This window comes from Eschrichtius robustus, chromosome 5 (genome assembly GCF_028021215.1).
Source record: "Eschrichtius robustus isolate mEscRob2 chromosome 5, mEscRob2.pri, whole genome shotgun sequence".
In the NCBI taxonomy this organism is placed as follows: Eukaryota; Metazoa; Chordata; class Mammalia; order Artiodactyla; family Eschrichtiidae; genus Eschrichtius; species Eschrichtius robustus.
In genome coordinates this window covers 79,199,472-79,224,854 of record NC_090828.1, presented here as the reverse complement: position 1 = coordinate 79,224,854, position 25,383 = coordinate 79,199,472, and the positions used below count along the sequence as shown (strand labels likewise).

The 25,383-nt window shown below is 40.1% G+C and overlaps 1 protein-coding gene across 2 annotated transcripts in view; it reads right to left on the bottom strand.

Moving 5' to 3' along the window:
- The window catches only part of CACNB4 (calcium voltage-gated channel auxiliary subunit beta 4), a 259,187-nt gene that overhangs the window by 4,244 nt on the left and 229,560 nt on the right, over nucleotides 1-25,383 (bottom strand). For both annotated transcript variants that reach the window (XM_068545117.1, XM_068545116.1), the window contains 3 exons: nucleotides 19,667-19,776; nucleotides 14,197-14,348; nucleotides 11,818-11,913 (listed from right to left, as the gene is read on the bottom strand). In XM_068545117.1, coding sequence (XP_068401218.1) covers nucleotides 11,818-11,913; nucleotides 14,197-14,348; nucleotides 19,667-19,776 — 358 coding nt within the window. The remainder of the gene's footprint in view (nucleotides 1-11,817; nucleotides 11,914-14,196; nucleotides 14,349-19,666; nucleotides 19,777-25,383) is intronic.

Sequence of the window (25,383 nt, the reverse complement as noted above, 5' to 3'; positions counted from 1 at the left end):
TTAAAAACGAACAAGAACGAAAACTTGATTGCAGCGGTGGTAGGCAGGGAGTTGGGGGGTAGTTCACCCAAGAAGTATCTGGGGTCCATGTTTCTGTCAGTAAGGACTTTGTCCAACACCTGTTCTATAATCAGGAAGTTGTTCTTCTGCCCCAAAGAAGAAGAGTGGCCCCTCTGTCACTGCAGTGTGGTCAGGAACACAGAATATAACTGGGACACAGATTCCCTGGAGGGACAGTCAGATAACCGTGGCACCTCATAAAGAGAAAAGCCATTCCATGGGTAAGTGAAAGCACACCCCCGACTTTCAGCCGCTGAATCCACTCCTTCCCTCTTGCACCACTTCCACCTGCTTTTACAAGCTCATTTTACCCAAAGAAGGAGCTCCCAGTAATGAATCAAATACAGGGTTACTGCCATCAACACTTGATGCGGCAGGTGGATTGTAGGTTTGTAACAACTGGATGACTCTGAGTTGGTGGTGGGTCAGCTGACTCACTCTCATCAGCACGAGGGCTCCCTGAAGCAGAAGTCACCATGGAAACAATCTCTCTCCCAACATTTACTCTTTGAATGTTTTCATCATGTTGATCTTTACTGAACAGTTTGACCCTAATTTGCAAAGCAGTTTCAAAGTCCTTGGAGCAGTGAGATACGTTTAGCAACTAGGAAAGGAATAAGGTGGCTTCAGTCTAAACCGACTGGTGTTTGAGAAGACTCAGCCAGCTGAAGTCATGTAGAAACCTTTCCCCCACAAGAACACTTATTAGTGGATTTCAGATGGGTTTTTGCATATTTTATTCATTCATAAAATGTTTACTCGGTACCTATTCTGTGCTAGGCATTGTGGTATACTGTGGCAAAGAAAACAGGCTTCATCCCTATGCTCAAGAAGCATCCAGTCTCGGGGGAGAGACAAGTATTAAAATCCATAATATCCTACATCACACTGGGACTTTAATTCAGAACAACAGAGACTGAGCCAGTGAATGTTCAGAGCTGCAGCTTAAAGTTCTGGATTTAGAAGGAGGCCCAGAGAGATATGTGAAAGTTAAATTTATGAGGGAGAGAAAATTATAAGTCAAAGAAGTCTATCTGCAGAGGGAAGAGAATAAAACAGACAAAGAGGGGCAAAGACACAACGGAAGAGACGATAGAGCCCATGAGAGAATAGGAAAACAGCTAGTTCCTACAGTGTCAGTCAACATACATCCTTACAATAAATCCTCTTTCCACTAAAGCAAATCAAGGGAGTGTCTGTCTCCTGCAATCAAAAGCTCCCTCCCCCCATTAATCTGAGCCGTCAACAGTTACAAATCTAGACTCTGAGAAATGTCCCTAATGCTCTGATACACACATTGCATCCTCTGATAGCACTGCAGTGCTAACTTGAGTGGAACAAGAACAGCCCCATTCCAAAGGGCGTGCACAGACTCAGACAGATGACACAGGAAGAAGAAAGAGGAAACCGCATGGCACTGGAACAAGGGACCACTCTGTCACCCACTCCAGGCTAAAATCGTCCACAAATTCTAGACTGTATTTGTTCTGGAGTCTGCTGTTTACATAGTGTTATTTATGTTAACTGTATAATTCAATTAGGTAGACCTCATTCTTTAATGTGGGATCTCAACAATGTGTAATCTCAACAAGTCATTTTCTTGCTTTCATAAGGTCCCAAGTTAATGAACCCTCCAGGGACACCTGGACTGAGGGTTCTAACTATTACAGCCAGGATTGCAAAGTCCAGAGAGGGCAAAACAAGGTAAGCAGCCCTCATTGCAGAGTGTGATTTGAAAGAGATTTCTATCTCCCTGGCTGTTCCACATGTTAACATGGTCAGGGATTCAGACACAATTAAACATATACTTAATTACAAGCAGTTTTAATAAAGTACTTCTCTTTGCCAATGGATACAATTTGTATATATCAGCACATGGCTGTTTGCTGAAGCCTCAATCATTTCTAGGAAACTAAGCTTTTGCACTGCTAAAAAGACAGCTATATGATAGAAGATGATCTGAAATTGCTTTTAGGCTTTCAAAATCACAGAGCAAAGCAAATTTCAGCCTCTGAATGAATACTGACATATGCAGCTTATTTCCAACTAAGAGGAATCTCACAGCCTGGATATCTGTGACAATTTTTCTTTTCAACTGTTTAGGAAATAACACAGCTGATTAGACCAGAGTGTTAGGAAATGAGGATAAGGGAGAAAAAAAATTTTTTTTTTAATTATACAAAGAGAAATTCAATGAAAAGCAGCCAAATGAATTATGCAAACCAGCTTCGGCAATTTTTCATAAATTTAAAAGTTTGGGCTTCCCTGGTGGTGCAGTGGTTAAGAATCTGACTGCCAATGCAGGGGACACGGGTTCGGGCCCTGGTCCGGGAAGATCACACATGCCGCGGAGCAATTGAGCCCCTTCGCCATAGCTACTGAGCCTGTGCTCTACAGCCTGTGAGCCACAACTACTGAGCCCGTGTGCCACAACTACTGAGCCCGTGCGCCACAACTACTGAAGCCCATGCACCACAACTACTGAAGCCTGCGTGCCTAGAGCCCGTGCTCTGCAACAGAGAAGCCACCACAATGAGAAGCCCGAGTGCTCCAACGAAGAGTAGACCCCGCTCACCACAACTAGAGAAAGCCCCGGCGCAGCAATGAAGACCCAACGCAGCCAAAAATAAATAAATAAAATAAATAAATTTATTTTAAAAAAAAATGTTCAAGCCTAGCTAGCTCCTTACTGTGTAATGCATGAAGCCTCCAGCATGGGATATGGATGCAGAGAGCTATCTAATCAGGAGAAGAGGGTGTGGGTAATGGGACAGTCACGGGCAGTGAACAATTACCCACTCAGTGATACCATGCTCTTGGGACTGCCGGAGATAAGGGTAACACTGAGCTGTTTTCAAAGCACCGACAGACACAGCACACGCCTCTGACATTTTGTGATGGGATATTTTCTTCAGCTGAGGTGGGCAGAAATAATGTGGCTTCCAAAGTAAATAAGGAGTGAACAGAGGAGTCAAAACAAATCACCAGAAAACCAGGCAGAGTAGGTAGGTCCCTTTTCTGGACAACCTCTTTCAGAAAAATGAAAAACTAAAGCATTAGAAATAACAAGAGTGAAAAACATACCTCTAGCTTATCCAGTGGTCCAGAGAACAAAAATGACAGGGAAGAAAGGGAAAGATTGAAGCTGAATAAAATGGGAATGAAGAAAATTTGCAATAGTTTTAAAAAATTTTTTTAAGTACTTAAAGATCTGTCTAGTTCATCATTCACAGAGTATCACAAACGTTCCTAAGGAAGGCACCTGAATTAGAGCAACCAACCATCCTGGTTTGCCGGGGACTGAGTGTTTCTGGGTACTTGGGACTATCAGTGCCAAAATCTGGAAAACTGGGGAGAAATGGAATGGTCAGTCACCCTAGTTTTTAGAAAAAATGGAGCACATTTCAGTTCCTACATTGACAACTGGAACAGGTTTCATTTATTTCTTTTACATTCTCTTGGGAGGGAAGATATAGAGAGAGTGGGCACATCTTTCTTTATGACTGTGAAATATATACTTTCTAGCAAAGAGGGAGAATCTCATTAAAGCAAACATAATTTCTTATATGTTTTATCTAGGAGTTGTTATTAAACATTTTTAAATAAAAAGTTTATAAAACTTAGAAATTAATTTTGCAGTTTAATCTTAACTTTTTAAAAAAGTTGGTGCATTACTGAGTATTAGCTAGCCAGGGGATTAAATATATACAAACTCTCCCATGGTATATGCATTGCTTTACATTTATTTGTTGTGCAGAGATAAAACCTCACATGGGGGATCTTTCCTATTTCTAAGTGGAAAAAAGAAATAATAGGGGTGAGCATACTTTTACTTCTTTGTTATTGGAATATAGAGATCCTGAATCTGCCACCATTAAAAAAAAAAAAAAAAAGACTGGCAAGTACTATTCAGTGAAATAATATGGCTGAATGGCTAATATGCAATGCTAATTATAAAATAACCAACCAATGTTTCTTTCATATCAAAATTGTATTCTTTATATTATTAAAGCTTTTGAATTCCTGAGTACTCAACTCACTGGTCAACTAGTGATAGGAAACTCTAAGTTAAAGGGATTTTGAAAGATTTAGGAGATCTCATGGGGATAAAGGAAAGCCTACCAATATCATGGGGCTCTAGCAGTTAGTTTCAGGCACAGTTTCCACTTTAATGAGCCAAAAGGGAAAGACAATCAGAATTCCTGCCACTGATAAGTGGGGAAAACATGAAGGCAAAGAATACAGTGACTTTGATCCCTTCTAGTTCCTCTCTTTTAATGATCCGTGACATTCATTCTGAACCCAACCACATTTTCCTCACCACACCCATCTATCCGGTCCGTTCTTTTTTTTTTTAAGATGGTCCTGCTTTTTATTTATTTATTTATTTGGCCGCGCTGTGTGGCTTGTGGGATCTTAGTTCCCTGACCAGGGATTAAATCTGGGGCCATGGCAGTGAAAGCTCTGAGTCCTAACCACTGGACCGCCAGGGAACTCCCATCCTGTCCACTCTTACTCTTCAAAGATTATAACAACATTTACCCATGCTACTGTCTGCAGAAAAGGCACCCAGTGTTTTTGTTAAGTCCATATTAATCCAATGCTTTAAATCATAGTATTGAAGTATCCCTAACTCGGTATATCTAAGTTGGGTGGCTGAAATTCCTGCAAGAGTAGTCGCCTTAGGACTGAGAGAAACTAGATCCCGTGTGGTCTTGTTTCATGAAGGAAACATCTGAAATCAATTATTCTCTTTTTTCAAAAGTAATGTTGTGAATTAAACTATGACCATCCAGAGGCTTTGTAATAATGAATACACCAATGGGGATGGCGCTTCAGGTAGGTGAATTCACCCAATTCTAAATAATTTAAATAAAATTACTGGAAAAGGGCGGTGGAAAATTACTACCATGATAGCAATACTATTGTGATAGGATACTGAGCACCGTCACTCACTTCAGAGTTCCTGTGTTTAATAAATCTGAGTCCATTCAGCAATGGAAAATGAAGAGTGATAGAAGAGAATGACCATGGTTACTGTAATGTTAGAGGTTTGTAAGACTGTGGAGGAGACACTCCCCTCTAGCAGAGTGAGCAATCAATGTCATTTTACAAGCACAGAAAAATTACAGAGCTCAAAGAACCAGGGTCAGCTTTTGGTAACACAAACCAGCTTGTAGCTAAGTAGGATTAAAGGATTACATTTCATTTATATATTCAATTGTCTGCCTATCTGCTTTTCTCACCATGCATTACGTAGCTCTTGTGACCATAGTACTGGGGCAATTTGAACTTTGCGCTTCTTAAAATGTACTATTTTCAACTTCTCTGAAAAGGAAAAGGGCACCAATACCTGGTAGAAGCAAAATGAAATCCAACACTATAGGGTACAGAAGGCTATTCCAAATGCAAATTCAGGCTGGTCATATAAAAATACATATATGAAAAGGGCTTATGGGTTCTTGTCTCACAAACCCCTTTTCTGTCTGCATCCCAACTTTTCTTCTGTGAATCCAGAGCAGGCAATGAAGGAAAGTTCCTCCCTCTTCCAGAGTAGAACTATTCAGTAGCCCATCCTCCCAGCTCATCTTTCTGTCTGTGGCAGATTAAAAATGGCCACAAGTTCTTTGACACTCCCTGCATAGAGACGGAGGGTTTATGTCCCCTCTCCTTGAATCTGAGCAGCCTCTAGGTTCCCTTGACTAGCAGAAGGCTGTGGAAGGGATACTGAGCCAATATCCAAGCCCAGTATCTAAGTTAAAGGGAGTGGAATACTTGCTCTTGGAGCCCTGGGAGCTGCCATGTAAGAAGCTCATATTCCTGTTGGAAAGATCTCGTGCAAGAGCCCTGAGACCACGCGGAGAGGGAGAGGAGCTGGCTGAGCCCAGCCTTCCAACCATTCCTGCTAAGGGACCAGGTCAGCCACCAGCTGAGTACCACCAAGTGGTTATCATATGAAGTCACTAAGTTTTGGGGTAGTTCGTTGCACAGAAATAGGTAACCAGAACCTTGTCCTAGAACAAGGATGGCAGCTTTGGTGGGCTGGCTACATTGGGCCTGCCTCCTGCTTCTATAAACAAAATTTGACTGGAACACTTGTATTTGTTCACATACTGTGTGTGGCTGCTTTCCTGCTACCAAGGCAGAGTTGTGTAGTTTTGCGAAGAAGACCACATGGCCCACAGAGCCTAAAATATTTACTATATGGCTCTTTACTGAAAAAGTTTGCTGACCCTACTCTTAGAAGAAGTCTCACCCATGAAACCCATGATTCTCTCTACAGAAGAACACATAATAGCCCGTCTGTTGCCATTCACTCTCTAAAGTCTTGCTAGATGAGGAGACAGAGATCTTACGCTGGCTTTGCCCAAGGTGCATGACCTTTGGAAAGCCAGTTCACCTCTCTTGGTTTCAGTCCCCTCATTTGTAACATGATCAGTCTTTCCTTAGAACTGTGCCATGAAACACTAAAATGGTTCTATAGTCAAAATTCAGGGGAAGCACTGTACACGACCTATTAAAATGCTCATTAGCACATTAAGGCTCTTGTTGTAAAGAAACCAGTCTACGTTTGTTTACTTAGGTGTTTTCTCAAACATTTTTGGTACCAAAGTGCTTTCCACCTGTTGACATTGCATATGCAACCTGTAGTGGGAAGAACACGCTCCAGGAAATACTACACAGGGTGATTTTCAAGTTCCCTTTTTGCTTCAATAGTCCCTGAGTTCATTTTTCTGGCTATAGAGAGTCAAGTTTTTTCAGTACTCTTTTAGACTTCCCTTTCTAAAGACTGCCGCCTTTAATTTCTTAGCAATGTGAGATTCCACCAGTGTAATTTGCTGACTTTTCAGACTGGAGACGCAGTGGCCAATTTAGCAAGTTGCAAATTCTCCTAGAGGAACTAAAATGACACAGTGATCACCCGTCTTTGGATGAAAATGATAATTATGGTATTGAAGTAGGGTAGGGACAAATGCAGATACATTTTGAGACTACTACTGGTTTTTATAATCCGAAGATTCTTTTCGTGAATGCCAAAATAGAGTGTACAATTCCTTCTTAGCATTACAAATGCTATTCAAACAATATTAAATGAACATGTTTAATAATGTAAAGAGTGTTTAGAAAATACTAAATTCAAGGTAACCTTGCTTATCCAGACTGCTTGTTTAGAATTCCAGGTTATCGAACCAATTATATAAAACAAGGAAGTGTTTATCCTGCTGAAATAATGACAGGGTAAAGCTGCCTTCGCAGTGCATGAGGCTGTTGGAGATTCCTGACACGAGGACACATCCTAAGGCAGCTCACAGTATTATGTGCATTTAAGTGCAGGTATCTTTTCTTGGTTCCAGCTATTTCAGATGAAACATGTACTGTATACATACTCAACTATCAACTGTCTCAGCAGCTAAAATACATCAATTTTAATAAGACACAAGTTATTTTCTCTAGTAATTATTAGGAATAAACGTTAATAAACTCATTCTCATAAAAAGATCAAATTAAAAAGGAACAAGTTCAATTCACCTGAAATGCATCTCAAGGAATCACTTACTGAGACTTCTTATAACATTATTAACCAAAACTTGTGTAGATATTCATCTAAACCAGTGGTTCTCAACCAGGAGTGATGTTTTTCCCTAAGGGGCATTTGACAATGTCTAAAGATATTTTCGGTTGCCACAACTTGGGGTTTGTTACTGGCCAGAGATGCTGCTAAAATCCTACAATGTACAGGACAGGTCCCTATAATAAAAAATTATCCAACCCACAATGTCAATTGTGGGGAAACCCTGATCTAAATTTCTCTTTTAATCTAAAAAAGATTTATAAAGTAGTATCTGTAAGGATATTTATGACCTAACAAATTGTTTGCCAAGAGTTGACTCAACCAATGGAAACTTTTTAGACTATCTGCTCCTTGAAGGCAGGAACGTGCCTTTGTCTCTCTAGCACCTAACAAGGTAACAGGCCTAAAGCTTAAATAATGTTTGCTGAGTGTATTTTAGTTCTCGCCAAGAGGGTTGATTGTAGGTGAGCTACACAGAATTGAAATGACTAAATATTTGAGTTTGTCTGGTTTAACCATATGGAGACATGGATACCACGTCTTCAGACATGCCCACATGTCATTCTGTGAAACATCTTAATCATGTTTTGAAACAATAAGCATATTACTTGACTTGATATATCTTCTGCTTATGTTTATACTCTCCTTTTCCCTGGGCTCTACAACCCTCATGATTTCAATAACATGTCTGTGCTGATCACTTCCAAAATCTAGATAGAATCAGAGTGTCAGAGTTGGGAAGGGATGTTAGCTACCATAGCCTTCCGCCTTCACCAGAGGAGATTCCTTCCACGACACCTGACATCAGGTCCTAGAGCCCACTCCACCCCCACCCCTGCCACCAACTGAACGCAATTAGAGACAAGCTCTCTACTTAGAAAGCCGTCCCATTCTTTTCAGCATTTGCATTTGAGCAGATGTGTGAAATGCCTTCCTCCTGTTGGGTGAGTCTGATCGCTGTGTCAAATGAAATTACACAGGCCTAACTGCCCTCAAGTCCCCCCAGATCTGCTCCCCTTACTCCCACAGATCTTAGCGCCACGTCTGGGACCTCACAGAACCAGCGCTGCCCTCACAGTGTGGAGCTCTACATAAGTGAACTCAGACACGGCCAATGAGATCTGAGCTATGAATCCGTGTTTTCCCTTTTGTACCTTCCCTCTTCATTTTCTGCCATTTAAGCAGGTGGCAGGGTCTGTGCTTCCTTGTCTGGTGGGGGAGGGAGGTGTCTGTGGCAGGAAATCACCAGCTCTCCATTTCCCCTTCTGGATTTTGTGTCCCCAAAGCCTAAATTGGTTGGAAACATTTTGTGCTGTCTCCGGAAACAAAAGAAGGTGAGGATGCTTTTAGATACAACAAAAGCAGAGAGTTCCTTTAATAGTAACAAGAGGGGGAAAAAAGGAAGATACCTCCACTCCCTCAGACAGAGAAGAGAAGGGAGCTCTCTTGCCAATGTCCCAGAGAGGAGGGGCTATGTGTCTCCCAGCCTTGCCAAAGACCCCCTGTTCCCGATAAGGTCTGATGCAGCACGGCCTCCATCCTTAAGGACCACGTGGATTTGGTCAATTAACAGGTTGTCTGCATTGGAACTCTCCCCCTCACTCCCTCAACTTCCCGCCAGCCCCACCCTTTGTCTTTGTTCTGCCCTGGATTAGGGTAAAGGCAGCTGCAAGCGTGGCTAAACATCCTGCCTGCCCAGTGGGCTAAGGAGTCAAAGTAGAAAATGAGCTATTTCTTGCACATCGAAGTTGGGGGTCTACACTACACAGCTGTGTGTACTAGTGGAGCAGTAAGGTGGACAGAGCTTGGCTGGAGTCAGACAAAGGGGTTGAATCTTGGGGCCCACTTATTTTATTTTTTGATTTTTATATTGGAGCACAGTTGATTAACAATTAATTGTGACCTCCAACAACAAATTTCTTAGTGGGGACTTAGCTTTCTCCTGTAGGAAGTATGGATAGTATTATCTACTGCGGCGGTCGTAGAGGTGCATGCCGAGATCCCCCTGGAGTGAGAACTTGCTGTGCTGAGTGCAGTCAGCAGACAGCCTTGGGCTGCTGCGCCTTCAGGATCCACCAGGGCACTCAAGCAAGGACCTGCTCTCCCCAGGCTGCTCCCAGCCACCGCCTGAGCACAGCTCGTGGACTAGAGCCTGAACGTTTCTGCCCAACGTGAGGCTCCTCTAGTGCTCTGGGGAGCCCCCAGCTCCGAGTGGCAGATTTTCTCAAGGCTCCATCACAGTCTGAGGCTCCTCCTACCCACTTTTTCCTTCCCCTTTTCCTTTCACAGAGTCAGAACTCCATCAGGTCTGAAGGCTGTCCCTGCCAGTTCTGTCCCTGTTCCCTTTCTCCTCTCATAGGCATTTTCCCTAATAAATCTGTACTTCGAATTCCACTTAAGTGTCTGCTTCCCAGAAGACCCAAACTGATATAACTACCCCTAGAAAACTGTTCTAAAAATTGGAAACAATAGCATAGTTCCTGTCTTTTGATAGCTGCTAAAAAAGGGTTAGCTTCCTTCAAATGGGACGCATTAGAGTCAGGGACTGGGTAATACATTCTCCTATATTCGCTCAGTGCTTTAATCATACATTCCATTGTGCAAGTGGACTTCAATAGTCAGCAATGTGTCTGTCTAACTACAGTTAGACTTAACATAGGACTCCAGACTCCAGGCTATCCAAATTATCTGCAGGCAGATAACCAGGCGTGTGTGTGTGTGTGTGTGTCTGTGTGTCTGTGTCTGTGTGTGTGAATAGGTGGGTTCGATTGGGGAGAAAATTGGCTTCGGAGCCAGACAGATCTAAATCTAATCCTAATTTACTGTGTGACCTTAAGGAAATCCCTTAATCTCTCTGTCTTCAGTCACCTCAACTATATAATGGGGATAATACTGCCCTACCTTACTAAGTAACTGTGAAGGTTAGAGATAGTAACTGTGAGGGTTAGAGATAATCTATATAAAGCACCTAGCACAGTGTCTGGCCCATTGTAAGCATCTAATAAGAGAACGCATTGCCTGTATATCCTTATTTTTACCCTGTACTCTTATTGTCTGTACATCCTTTCATTCATTTGATATTTATCGTGGGCCTAGTATGATAGGAACTTGAGACACAACAGTGAACCAGACAGGCACAGATCCTTGCAGAGCCTGACTGGTAGGCATGGCACAGCACAAAGTACATCCAGTAATTATAACAGAAACACTTAGATGGTGCTTGTTATGTGCTAGGTACTGTTCTAAGAGCTCTACTACGCATTCACTCATTGAGATTTTACACCAAACCAACGAGGTAGGTATTTGCTCAAGATTACGTAACTAGGGATGCAATCCTTAGTGTAGATTAGTATGGATTTGAACCCAGGCAGTCTGGATCCAGAGTCTGTACTTTTAAGAGCTACGCTGTGTTGCTTCTCTAAACATTTGAATTGAATTTTATGATTCCACAGAGCATGAATGATCCTTACATAAGCATATAACAAAATCTAGTGAATTAAATCAGTAGGAAAAACAGTTATTTCCTTCAGAGAAACGCAGGCACAGAAATAGTAAGTCAGCCGAGCAGGTGTAGACATTGGTGACCCACATGGTAGCAGTTACCACCCCTACCCTCCACCTCCTCGCCATTTGCTCGGCTTCGAACTCAGCAGCTGTTTTCTGGCAATGGCATTAGAAGAAAAGTTGCTATAATATGGTTTTTCATCTTACTTAACCCTGACCTTTTCATCTGCTATAACCACAGGGCTCTTCTAGTTCTAATAAATTCTCAATTTTCAATGTCATAATCTATTATGCCTCTAGGAACTTTCTGGCAGAAAAGTTAAAGGAGTCAAATCAGTATGTTTTATTTGTTGTTTTCTTTTCATAAAAGTGTCCACATGACTGCATTAAGTAGTTTGCTGACTGTTTGCAAGGCAATCAAGGTGGCAGTAAGGACATCAGACCCTGGACGCCAAGTTCATTTCTTATTACGTGACAGATACCACCCAGCTCTGGATGCCTGGGTAAGCCAACATGACAGCAGCAGTTTGTTCCAAGAAATCCTTTAGATATATGACAACATACCATCATCATGACCGTTCTAGAATAAAAATGACAATGCTAATATGATAAAAACAAAACCCACCAACCTCTCCCAACTAGTCAAGAATGATTAAGACAAAAAAAATGATTGTACTTACAGGGGGACATTGTGCAAGTTTATCAGCTGCCACCAGTTGAACATTTAAGTGTTTACTTTGGGACTTTCCTCTAGATTTAATCAACCGCTGTAAAACCTGATAGAAGAAGACATGAATCTGAGATACTGTCAATGAGCTGAAAGAAAACCAAATAAATCCAGACCTTTTTTCATAGTCTATTTAGCCTGAATATTAATAGGGAGGAAATACAATATGACAAGTCATATATATATATATATATATATACACTCTGTAATGACATCAGCCACTTACACTGGCTTTCAGTTACAGTGGATTTGACATGTTCATCCTATTCTCCCTCCATGTGAGGTCTTGGTGGGATCTGGAGTTCCCACCCTAGATTTTACCCAGAGATTTCAAAGAGAGCCCTGCAAAAGTGGAGGCACTGATCTGTACCAGGTCATTTATGTCCAAATTTAGTTCAGTAATATTTTGGTTCACTATCTCAATGTCAGATAAATATCAGAGTTACATATATTTGACCCTTTGTGTCACTGATAATTAAGGCATTCCAGTCTAATCTTACATTAACAGGACAATTTCATGATCGAAATCTAGGCAGAACATTTGTACTGGTGTATTGCTACGTATAAACCAGGGATATACCTATGTCTTTTGGGCACTGCTGTAACTGCATTCTTCCATATACTCATCTTTCCCTTAATATTTTTTTTAGCTGAAATAAGATCCTTCCCCCCAACTACTACTAATCTATGAGACTCAATGATATCTCAGCACATATATTCACAGGAGTCCCCGTTCCTGCACTTACGGACCCCACGGTGACTGGGGCGAGAGGGGTTGAAATCTATTCCACTGAAGTGAAGGGTGCTTGAATCCCCTTCAGTTCTGGGTCAAAGAGACTCCAAGTGCTCAAGGCATTTTCAATCCATTTTAATGATTCCCCAAAGGTCCTGGTTTGGTCAGGATTCCCAAGCTCATCCTGCACAGAACCAGTGCCTGTAGAGATGGAAGGCTGAGGAGCTCAGAAGCATTGCGAAGGGCACATTCTCCACCTGTGAGAGGAGACCCCTGTTCTGGTTGGAAGTTGAATTGGCATTTAAGCAAGAAAATGCACTCCTAGGGCCACTGAAAAGAAACTGATTGTTAAGGTAGTACCTCCCAAGGGTATCCATTTCATATTAACTTTTTAGTACATCATCACTTTTTAAAATTTAATTAATTTTTTATTGGCCATGCCACGTGGCATGAGGGATTTTAGTTCCCCGACCAGTGATTGAACCCATGCCCCCTGCAGTGGAAGTATGGAGTCCTAACCACTGGACCGCCAGGGAATTCCCCATCATTACTTTTTTTGTCTTTCAAATTTTGATATTTATTTTTAAAAGCAATCTCATTGTACTTTTAGTTTTTTTAAATGTGTAATCTATTTTTAAAAATTTATTTATTTATTTTTAATTTTTATTGGAGTATAGTTGATTTACAATGTTCTGTTAGTTTCAGGTGTACAGCAAAGTGAATCAGTTATACATACACATATATCCACTCTTTTTTGGATTCTTTTCCCATGTAGGCCATTACACAGTATTGAGTAGAGTTCCCTACGCTATACAGTAGGTCCTTACTAATTATCTATTTTACATATAGTAGTGCGTATCTGTCAATCCCAATCTTCCAATTTATCCCTCCCCCCACTACCGCCCTGGCCCATCATCACTTTTTAAAATTAAAGAACACCCAAGTCAAAAGGGACCACTTTGAGGCTGTCTCACTTTTTTTTTTATCTCCCCCATTGGCATAAAGATACATGGCAGATATGCCATTGTGCTCAACCACAGAATAACTATACTCCTTGAAGAACCCAACCTAAGCACAAATGTAAGGGTCTATAAAGTTTCCATGAGAGATTTTATACAGTGATGTTTGACTTATATGATAAATATATATGTACTTCTTTTTTTGTTAACATCTTTATTGGAGTATAATTGCTTTACATATATATGTACTTCTTGAACTATGTACTTTCTCAACTGGGGAGAGAATATAGGTGATACAAGAATCAATATTACCTAAGAGATTTACCAAGATAGAACCTAAAGCCTCTGAAAAGCCAGACCTTACTTTTCCTCACCTTAGTTCTTTTTGTTTTTATTATACTCTTGCATAACTGCCCAGTTTGGGAACCACAATAGACAGTGAGCTTCTTGAAGGAATAAACTATTCTTTATGTGCTATCTCGAAATTTCTAGAACCTGTACAGAACAGGTGAATTAAAAACTGCTCATTAAAAGGGTCTCAACAAGACATTCTCCTTGCCCACTAACAAAAATGCACAGAGCAAAAAATATTTCAGAAGAAACAAGCTTCTAACCCTTAAGACAGAAATGAGCTGATTACCTTTGGAGATGAGACTTTTACATGAACAATAATTGGTGCTAAGGAGGTCTTTATAAGTTGTGCTGGGTGATTGATGGTGTCTGCATCAAGAACAACCAGTTGCAAAGATCTTGCCAACTCAAAGATTCTTTCAATTTCACTTTGTACTTCCGCTAAAAGGAGAAATAACAAATAACAGGTCATGGTATTTTTATTAATTAGTTCCTCTATTTAAAACATAGTACCTCTTTCAGATGTTAGCCTACATTGCAAAACAGAACATTTTGAATTTTCATAGTCCTATCTAACTTAAAATCTTTTCTAAAGAGAGATGGGTTGAGTTTTACATAAAACCAAACAGTTGGTAGAAAAAATTGAGAAGGCTCTCTTGATTTGCTTCTTATGCTCACCCTAATGTTTAGCTATTGACATAGCTATGTTGGTTTTGATTGTGGTTTTGTTCTAAAGAACTTTTATTTTAGCTATAGAAGCTGCAACTACATTTTAGGAAGCAATAGAAATACATGTGCAGAGCAACATCACATGGAAAGCAAATTACGCTGAAATACGTCTACCAATCAACAACTTGCATATTAATATTTTATGGATATGTTTTTTAACATCTCACGACTCATCTATTTGGACTGATATGCACATTTTTGTATCCCTGTTAAATGTTCTGGATCTACTCTTACAACTAGCATATCGCTATGTCTTCATTCAAGTGTTAGGGCCAGTGGACTTGTTCTAAGGCATAATTATCTTCACTATTAAAATAAAAAACCAAAAAACAACCTAAGATCAATTATATTAAAGTGCCACAACGCATTTAGATGCAAATCTACTTGGCTTGCTGTAATAGCCAACTGACGTGAATCTGTGCACGAATCTGGTCAAATGAAAAATCTAGTTATTTTCAATGTCAAAAGCAATCCAGCTATTTTTTAAGCAAAAATTAAGCAGATTATCTATAAAAACATAATATGGCTTTCTGAAATATAAAAAGCTTTTTAATATATATTTTTATAAATCACCTGATTTATTGATCATGTCCACAGTCTGAATTAGTCTATTTAATTTTCAGAGAGACAATCTTGTTTTGCTTTTTGCTTATTTTCATTTTTGGCTATAGGCATGACCTACCAATGTTGTAATCTTATCCAAATTACACAGAGTAGACAAAGCTACCTAATTTAAATTATTTCAAAGATGGCCTAGGAAAAAGTTGATGTTGCTCTAAATATCCTCATTGAAAAGGGTTTGTACCAGAATCCCGTGATTTGTTTTGCTTATTCAGTATAAATTCAAGTTCATGTTACCCACCAAAAATTCTCCCTTCCATAACCAGACAGATTGACAGGGTGTGTGGGATCATGAATGCTCAAAACTATAATGTAACTCTATTTTCTAGGGCTTTGCATAATAGCATAAAATTCTTACTTCCCACAAAATCACTGATGTTTAATGCATGATCTGCATTAGAAGTATGAATTTAAAGAGTCATTAGAACCCAGTAGAGGCTGTTCAGTTCAACTTCTGACTCTCAACATGTTCTCTGATTTCCCTCCTATAATGGGTTGAATTGTATCGTCCCCAAATTCATATGTTGAAGTCTTAACCCCTCAGTACCTCAGAATGTAACCTTATTTTTGAGACAACGTCTTTACAGAGATCATCAAGTTAAAATGAAGTCATTAGGGTGGGCATTACTCCTATATGACTGGTGTCTTTATAAAAAGGGGAAATTTGGAGACAGGCACACACACAGGAGAACACCACGTGAAGATGGATGCAGAGATTGGGGTGATGCTTTTACAAGACAGGAATGCCAAAGATTGCCAGCAAACCACCAGGAACTAGCAGAGAGGCATGGAACACCTTCTTCCTCACATCCCTCAGAAGGAAACAACCCTGTGGGTACCTCGATCTTAGACTTCTAGCCTCCAGAACTTTGAGACAGTAAATTTCTATTGTTCAAGTAAAAAAAAAAAAAGGCAACATATCTATCATTTTTCATATTATCCAATACCAATAGCCTGAAAAGATTTCATGTTGCTCTGAAAGGTGACTAGCTTTCAATATATTAATGTAAAGAATCTGGACAATTTGGCTTATTTGCAAAATTCTGAAATACTTTCTACATTTATTAGTAACAACAATCTACTTGTCCCTTTTTTCTCATGTCAGAAACAGAAAGATTTTTTTAATGAGAGAAGTTTGGAAAATAAAGTTTATTTTTATTGTAGTAAGTTTCTTTTTTTTTTTCTTTTTTCATTAAACTGCCAGTGGTTTAAGGTAACTCCTGGCCAGGACTGTACTAGAACAAGGCTATCTTGCTTTAAACTTCAAATCTGAATACAATATTTTCTGAAGTAGCAAAAAGGCAGTGATGCAAAGCAGACTGCCCTGGTACAAAGAACCCGTGAGGCACTCTGAGTCTCTGTGTAAATAATTCAGAGATACCTCGGCCTTATTTACTTTGCACCAGCCATGAGGCAAGTGTTGTGTTTTTTGGGAGTTTTTCTGGCCGCGCCACGCAGCCTGAGGGATCTTAGTTCCTGGACCAGGGGTTGAACCCGGGCCTGGCAGTGAAAGCGCAGTGAAAGCACCAAGGGCAGGCACACCTACAGCTTAACCAAAACAAAACTTGGGCAATGGGTATCAACAGAGAGGTACTCGGGCAGAGCAGGCCAGGAGGCTGCAGAGGTCCACCCTATATACTGGAGTGGGTCCAATATTTGGATAATATGTATATGGAATACAATAAATAAATTATACGTGTGAGAAAGACATATTTATCTACACAGCTCAGTTTTTTTAAAGAAAAACTTGAACCAAACACAATAGTCTTGACTACCCAGGCTGATTCCAATCAAAGCTTTATCATGATCTTATTCCAGACAAATGAACTCTTGAGAAGTCATGGACCATGAACCTGGAGGGACCTCAGTGAACACTTCTATAACTTGACCACAACTGGTCTGGACCCACCTCTCCTCAGCATCTCTGTCACCTGTGACCTTTCTCTTATATCCAAAGACTTAAACTACTTCAATGGCTCCCTGTGGCCCAAAGCAACATTTTCCAAGGCAGTACCCTGGATCACTAATCTCATGAGATAGCCTACGCAAAGAAGGGGTTTTTTTGGCAAGGGAGATAATCACATGCTACAAGTTTCTCTTGCAATTTCAAATGTACATTACCCTCTTTATCTTAATGCCTCTAAGAAGTGTTGCAGTGAAGAAATCTGACAGCTATTTAATCCATAAGTTTCAAATTTATTTGACTGTGGAAAACATACTATTAGTATCCTTTAAAATCAACATTTGGTGGAATCTATTTTGGGGTCTCTTTAGCAAGGCGTACTAGAGCCTTAACATACTGGCCTCAAACTTCTTCAGTTTCTTCTGTTGCTCTCAAATCATGCCCCCTACTTCCTTTTTCTAAATATGCTCTGGACAAAACAACTTGTTTCTCAACCACACAGTGTTTATATGTCAATGCTTTTGTACATTCTTGACTGCCCTAAGAACCAGCTCAAAAAGAACTTCTGTGAAGTCTTCTCAGACACCTCTTACTCCCTACCCTTCTTTCTTTATACTTTTAGTGCTTTGCTCATAATTCCATTATCACACAGTATTTTAACCATCACTCCCTTTTTTCTGTTTGCCCGTGGCTAAGATACTTTGCCTTAGTTACGTCTGTACTTCCTAAGTCTGGTACAATGCATGGCAGTAACAAGTGTTCAAGAAACATTTGATGAAAGAATCTACACATGTGCATTAACAAGCAGACAAATGGGCATAAGTGGCTCACATAGTGGTTATTATAATAGGCTGCCATTAAATTATCTCCAATGTTTGTGGGAGTTATGACTTTACAGAGTAAAAAGGAAAACCAGTGAACTGATATCTACCTTGTTTGTTCCTCAATATTTACACCAACCCCACTGCACCCACTCCACTGGCTCTGACAACAGGTGACTACATAGGTGATATGGAATGACCTCACAGAATGCCCATTACACTCTAGGCTGGTGCAAGATGGTTGAAAAAGTCAGGCAACCTAGCTTATGTTTTTAAGTGTCCTTTAGCCTCTCATTATACATCAGAGGAAGGAATGGTTAAGAGTCAAAGGCACTGTGAGGAGTGGAAAGGAGGGTGGAAGACAGGAGAACAGAGAACAGATGCTTATTTGAGAAACCTTCAATCTTATTTGGCATCCTTGTCACCCGTGATATACTACTTTAGTCAGTTACCGTATCTGATTCATCATCATCAACCCTGCCATCATCACCCATGAAGGTCAAAATACTGTGCCTTTAAGAGTGTTTCACTCTGTCTGTGGAAGGCTCTAAATACAGAACTAAAGAAGGAACCACCGATGTCTGGGATCCTGCTCTCACAAACGCTGACAACTGTCCCATTTGGTAGGTTCAGCATTCTTTCAAAAAGCAGCCATCCAACAAACATTTATTGAGCAATTACCATGTGCCAATCCCAGGCCAGGAATAGAGACGACACTCGTCTCTTTCCACCTGCACAGTTCTTGGCATAGCCTTCAATGGACACTTGATGGGATATTTGGGCATGCAATCTATCTTAGAAACCCTAATTTTAGAAAAAGTTTCTATCACCTATAGAGCTCATTTAAGTAGCTTTTTAAAAAAATGTAGTGGCATAGAAAAACCCTGTCTTTCCTACTCTGCCCATGAGGAAGAGGGCAGTAAAGCAAGTTGCCCTCAGAATGTGAATGCAAAAGAGAGTTATAAGTGGACTACACCACTCTGGGCCACCATAGAAACCACAAACAGGCTTTTGAGATGAGTGATATGATTCTCCTGCAGCCTGGACCCACTTCTGTGGTTGGTGAATCCATCCTCCACAGCCTTGCTCCTGCATGGCTTGACGGAACTAATCACATATAGTGCTTTTTCTTCTCCATCGTGGTGAATTTCAGGATGCTTTCTGATTGGTGCACCAGGAAAGACATGTTTAAACTCCCTGAATGGTATTAATGGTGGTCGCTACTTTCACATAAGGATGTGACTACTCTGGGCACCAGCTGGCAGCAGAAACCACACTGAGAACATCATTATCGAGCTTCCTTCTAAGGATCTGGGAAAGGTGGACATCTCATTTCCTTTCATGTCAGCTGTGACTTAGGTATGACAGATATCGTTAGCCTCATTGAGAAGCTCGGGCAAAGCAGGGATGAGTGGTTTCGCATGTTGAGGCAGTAACAGAGGAGGACAACCTGTTGAGGATTCTTCCTGCCAGACTACTAATTAGCTAAGTGACTGGAGCTGAGAAAGAGGAGTCTCAGGCTACTGCAGAACTCTGCTCCCTGCTTTTCCATGGCTAGCCTTCTTGTCAGTTAATCAGCGCTTCCCCCTTCAGAATGGGGAAAATGGGCAAATTGAAAAGACATTCACAAATGCAACACGTGTCACCCCGGTCTGAGAGCGCAGTACCACATTTGAACATCTTACCTAAGCTGGACCGAGTGTTTGAGCGTTCAATTATTGCTCTCTTGCTGGGATTATTTAGGACAGACCTCTTAGCAAGAGAAATGTCAGCTGTCACTCTTGTTATTGATATCCTATGAATAGGAACACAGAACAGAACAAGCCAGTAAAAATGTCGTGGGGCTCTCCAAGAGATTTATAACCACAGTACTTAATAACCGCCTCACATACTATACTGCAACCACAGTATAATAAACATTGGCCACAAGTATTTTTAAATAGGATTTGGCTAGTTAAAATACAGGCAGAGCAGAATGGAGGAAGGTTTTGGCTATTTAACGAAAAAAGACTCCAGGAAAAATGCAGCTCTTCCTCCACTATTGTCTGCCTTGCCGAATTCTCCTTATAATGCACACCATACCAGGAGGGAATCAAAACATATGAATAAACCATGCTCCTTCTAGGAAGCAGCAATACAATTTCCCCACAATTCACAGTTGATTTGCTCTTGAGCAAGACTTTCAGGAACTGCAAATGCTCTGCCCAGGTGCATCAATGCTGCTGGTCAAAGGGGGAAATCCTCTTCATTTCAATCATCAAAGACAATCAGCTGTGTTGCATTCCTGATGCTCAACAGTTAACTCATGGTACATGAAGCATTTTGCCACAGGCCCAAAGGAATGTTTCATTTCTAAGAATATGAACAATATGATTTCTTTTCTGCAGGCACAAGGATTCTTCAGCATATTTGCACATTGCTTTGAATGCATATTGTGGGCAGTAATAAGACACTATTGCTGAAGGCAATATAAGGATTGTGCCAGGATTTCCATAAATTAGAAAGTATCCTGCAGTCATGCAAGACAAGAATAAAACCGAGACACTGCAAATGAATGGAGACAGGGGTCTATCCGTATATGATGAGAATCTCTGGAATTTATAATTTTAAAATTCTTTATTTTAAGCTGGGATTGCTCAATTTCAGATTATGATCTACCTGCAGAATGCAAAGAATGCCTCTCTAAGCCAGCTACTGCCATCATGGGCCCTTCTTCATTCTTATCTCCAAAACTTGGCAGAGTTCCAGGAAGGAGACAAGAAGAGTCCCGCCCCTTCCCTTTTATACTCACTGCACTCATTCTCCCCCACTTTCAAACTCCTCTAGCTGGTGGAGCAGGGAAGAGGGTAGAGTTATCAACAATTATTGAGTCATATGTCATCTCACACCTATTTGGGGACAACACTGTCAGCACTCTCAGGAGACTCTTCACCTGACTTCAGGGACCTGAATCCTTGGGGAGAGTTTAAAATAGTTTTTTTTGTTTTTTTTTTTTTAAATAGTCCTTTTCATAAATGGTTGGAAATGATTTCTTTAAAGCAACAGGCTGTGCAAAAGTTCTGGTGCCCTTTTAAAGCAAAGTACTCCTTGTTTGCATTGTTGTATATATAAGCTATAGATGGTCAGGAAGTTTAAAATTTTTTAACTTCTTAGAATTTTTTAGGCTCTAATAAATTATTCGAGGCATCTTCAAATTGTCTTCTGCAGAAATCAAGAATTCTGTGAAATAACGTCTCGGGCCACTGAGAATGTTAAATGGGGGCTGAGTAGGCCAGGAGGGCCCCAGCTTTCTGACCCTCAATGCCAGGCAAACACCCCTGCATTTATGTTTTCTACACAGGGGGCTTATCTATGATTTCATTGTAAGAACTTGTTCAACTGCTAAAAGATATTGGAAAACACTGGTCTGTACAACTTCTTCATGTTTTAAAATTAATTAATTAATTTATTTATTTATGTTTGGCTGTGTTGGGTCCTTGTTGCTGCACGTGGGCTTTCTCTAGTTGCGGCGAGCAGGGGCTACTCTTTGTTGTGGTGCGCAGGCTTCTCGTTGCGGTGGCTTCTCTTGTTGTGGAGCACGGGCTCTAGGTGTGCGGGCTTCAGTAGTTGTGGCTCGCGGGCTCTAGAGCACAGGCTCAGTAGTTGTGGCGCACGGGCTTAGTTGCTCCACGACATGTGGGATCTTCCCGGACCAGGGCTCGAACCCGTGTCCCCTGCATTGGCAGGCGGATTCTTAACCACTGCACCAGCAGGGAAGTCCCACTTCTTCATTTTATCAAGAAGAAAAGTGAGACACAGAGAGGAAGTTACACATGGTTATTTAGAGTCTAAGAAGGTTTAAAGCACAGGCCCCCAAGCACCAGACCAGTACTTAGTCATCTGACTCATAATTCTCTTACAGTTTCAGTTTTCTTCTCCAGCAACCCTGAATCTCCTGATACCAGCCACATCATCAAGTGCAGATCTTGGCCACATGCTGAGAGATGGTCAAGATCTAAATGAGGTTAAAGTCAGTGAAGCCCACATCTGAGTCTCCATTACTCAGTTGGCTACTGCCCTTGAGGCATGAAATCTCATAGGTAGTCTTTGCAGTCATAGCTCCTTTTACCTACAGAAGAGGATTTGCTTATTTTTGCGTTTCTGGTTTTTTTGTTTGTAGTTTTAAGAATGGAGTTGCTGGTTAGAAACATACAGTTAATTTCCAGAGCAATTCAAATACATGACTGGAGACAAGTGGGTTGGTTTAGGGAGAGAATTCAACCTTCTAGAATAATGATTTTTAGAGGGCCCAAAGAGTCTATTCTGCTTCGGTGAAAATCAAATTTGCTAGTTCTGTACTAGCCAAATAGTGACCCTTGGTTCTTAAAACTTGAAAGGATTATCAACAGATGTGCACTCCTATTTTCTCTGGGTTTTAACACACTTTTACCAAGCCATTTTCAGACACATCCAAAGTTTTACCAAAAAAACAAAACAATAACACACATACACAAAAACAGAAAAAATAAACTGCTTCATGTATTCCAAAACCAGGAAAAGGTGTGGACAATAAAAGGTTCTTTTTCTTCTTTCATTGGTCAATAAAATACCAGCTAATTTGTTAATATAGGTTATTTCTCAATAAAAATACACATTATGAAACAGCTCAGGAGAAGACAGACACAGCTCCAGAAACCCTCTAATAAGACAAAGCAGGAGTTTTTATTTTCCATGCAAAGATGCTTACTATTATCAAACTCAGACACCAAATCCAAACTTTTTTGTTGTTTAAAAGGCTCCCCAGCAATGTAATTACATTCATCATTAAATGCTAGTTTATATACTTTTTTTTTTTTTTACTTAAAGTTATACCCTTTCTATTTCTTTTCTTGCTATACTCATATCCTCTAGTGTCTTTCAGTACTTCTATGTATCTTATTTGATATACATCTCTAAAAAGTTCCCTTGGAAACTTTTTTGTGACGTAGTGTCAGTAATTACTAGCCCGCGGATAAAGGCCTAACAGAAGTTCAGTTCCCCAGCAGACTGGGTATATATCCCTAAATCTAGTAAATCTGAACCCTAATTGTTGCTTATTTCTGGTTTGGAATTCATAATTTCTGCAGTCCATCATGTGCTATGAGTATTAGTTTTCTGTGATTTTTCTATGGAAAGACATTACTCTTAGGTGATACACACTCATTCAACAGTAATTAGTATTTCCATGTTGATAATGGAACAGCTAAAGATCCTTCTATACTCTATCCTTGCCACATCCTATATGCAACCCTGTTAGTATATTAGTTTTTATTAAAATTCTTAGACTTCCTTCACAAAGGAAAAACATTCCAAACGTCAGACAGCACATTGTCAGGAGAACAGGAATGGAAGGCATATGTAGACCTCGGTACTCTTCCTGGGTCTTCCTCTTGGCTGGTTGTGTGACCATGGTCAAGTCATGCCATCTTTTGAGCATCAATATCATAATCAATAAAGCGGTGATAGTGGCTTTGTCGAATTATCTCACAGGATTGTCACTAGGAGCAAACCAGGTAATATATAAAAGTGCTTTCTTAAATAATTATTCATAGTGCCCTATGTTGATAGGCACATATATAATGTATACAAGGTAGTTATTGGAGATTTGAGACTTGAAGGAGACAGTTTCTTTATATTCTATCCTCAAAAGTTAGCAGTCTACCATGAACTCTCCCATTCTTGGAGTCTGTGAAATTTATATACTTTGAGGATGGGAGAATAAGGTCAGACATGTTGCAATCAAAATCTGCTAATTTAAATAATCATATTTGGCATTAAAGTGTTCAATTAATTATCTCTAGTGCTTGAGTGTCCACTGATGAGTCTGCATTTGAATAGAGAGTAGGAGGAGGAGATAATAAGAGGATGGTATTGGTTATGAAACAGAAGGCACTGTATTGTTCTTCTCCATTTGTTGACTGCAATTCTTCCATGTCTTGGCTGCTTTGTGATAGCATCAGCTGTTGCCATTTCCTTTTATAAATAAATACTACTTCTTTGAGTCTCCCTAAATTATATTCTTAGCCTCCGTTCTTCAAATTCTTTCTCAAACCTTGTTTTTTCTTTTTTTTTTTAAGCACTCCTTGGCTAATAGCTTCAGATCCTATTTGTATGTTCATTTGTGATTTGGGGCCATAATCATGTCAGTTACAAAGTGTCCTATAACCGCCATAGAGCTGATCTGATCCAGTTGTCAAAAAGCCTAAAGTTACAACTTTGTTGGGATTTGAAATGATTAGCATAGGTCAACAAATTGCAATTGGTTTGACTGCTTGCTGTTCAGCCTATGAATGGTAGATTCAACCAGCTGAACAAACCTCATCTGAAAGGATGATCCCCGTTGAATGTTTGTGGTGTTAAATGAAGAGAGAAAAGCTCCATGCCATTGTGCATCCACTGTGTCCCTGCCAGGCTGGTGCCACTGTAGCAGCTCGTTAGGCTCACTTAGTTTATGATCTGTGCACAAGAATTGTCGCATGTGACAATTGATGAACTGTCACATGTCACATGAGATCCACATGTACAGGGGCTCCCTCAGGAAGTATTTAGTATTGTGCTTTCCATTTTTCTTACATAGATTCTAGTTAGGCTCTACAATAGCAATAAAATTGTAAAATAAGTAAGTAGCTTTAAACTGATTCAAATAATTTCTAAGGTATCATAAAAAAAAATAAGCATATAATTCTGTAATAGTCACTGTTGGATTTTAATCCAATTTGTTGAATTATTTTTTAGCCAAGACCTGAAAAACTGTATTGGAGAAGCAAGCCTTTTAGCCGTTATTTTTGTTTGTTTTTTGTTTTTTTCTTTTTTGGCTCTTTCTGAAAAAGAAAAGACTTTATCCTATTTTGTCTAACCTACTGCATTCATAGCCAAACAAACACTGTGTAGGTTTCCATTAGAACATATTGTTTATGTTGTATTGCTGTGCAAAAGCCCACTGTGTAATTGTTCTCTTGGCTGGTTTCAATTAAAGACTATTTGTTGTTTTCTCTCCTTTTATTAATTGGTAAAACATAACACAGCAGATTGTCATGGCTCAGAATGCAAGGATATTCCCCACACAGCAGACATGTCAGAGTCATTGTGTATCCACACTGCACATTTCTTCTTCCTTACCAAAGTCTCTCTATATATACTCAACCAATGAATTCATTATCGTTTTTCTGCTGCACTGGCCTCTTCTAATTTGAAAGCAAATCCACTCTCCTACTCCCACTTTTAATACCTAGCTTTCTCCAACTCTGCCATACATCAGATCTCTCTAGGGCTGAGTCTCTTTCTCCAGCTATTACTTTTGCTGCTGCTGTATTCTTCCTCATATCTCCAGACCCTCTGCTGTGCCATCAGACCCCATGGAACACTTGGCATTGAAATTTTAATT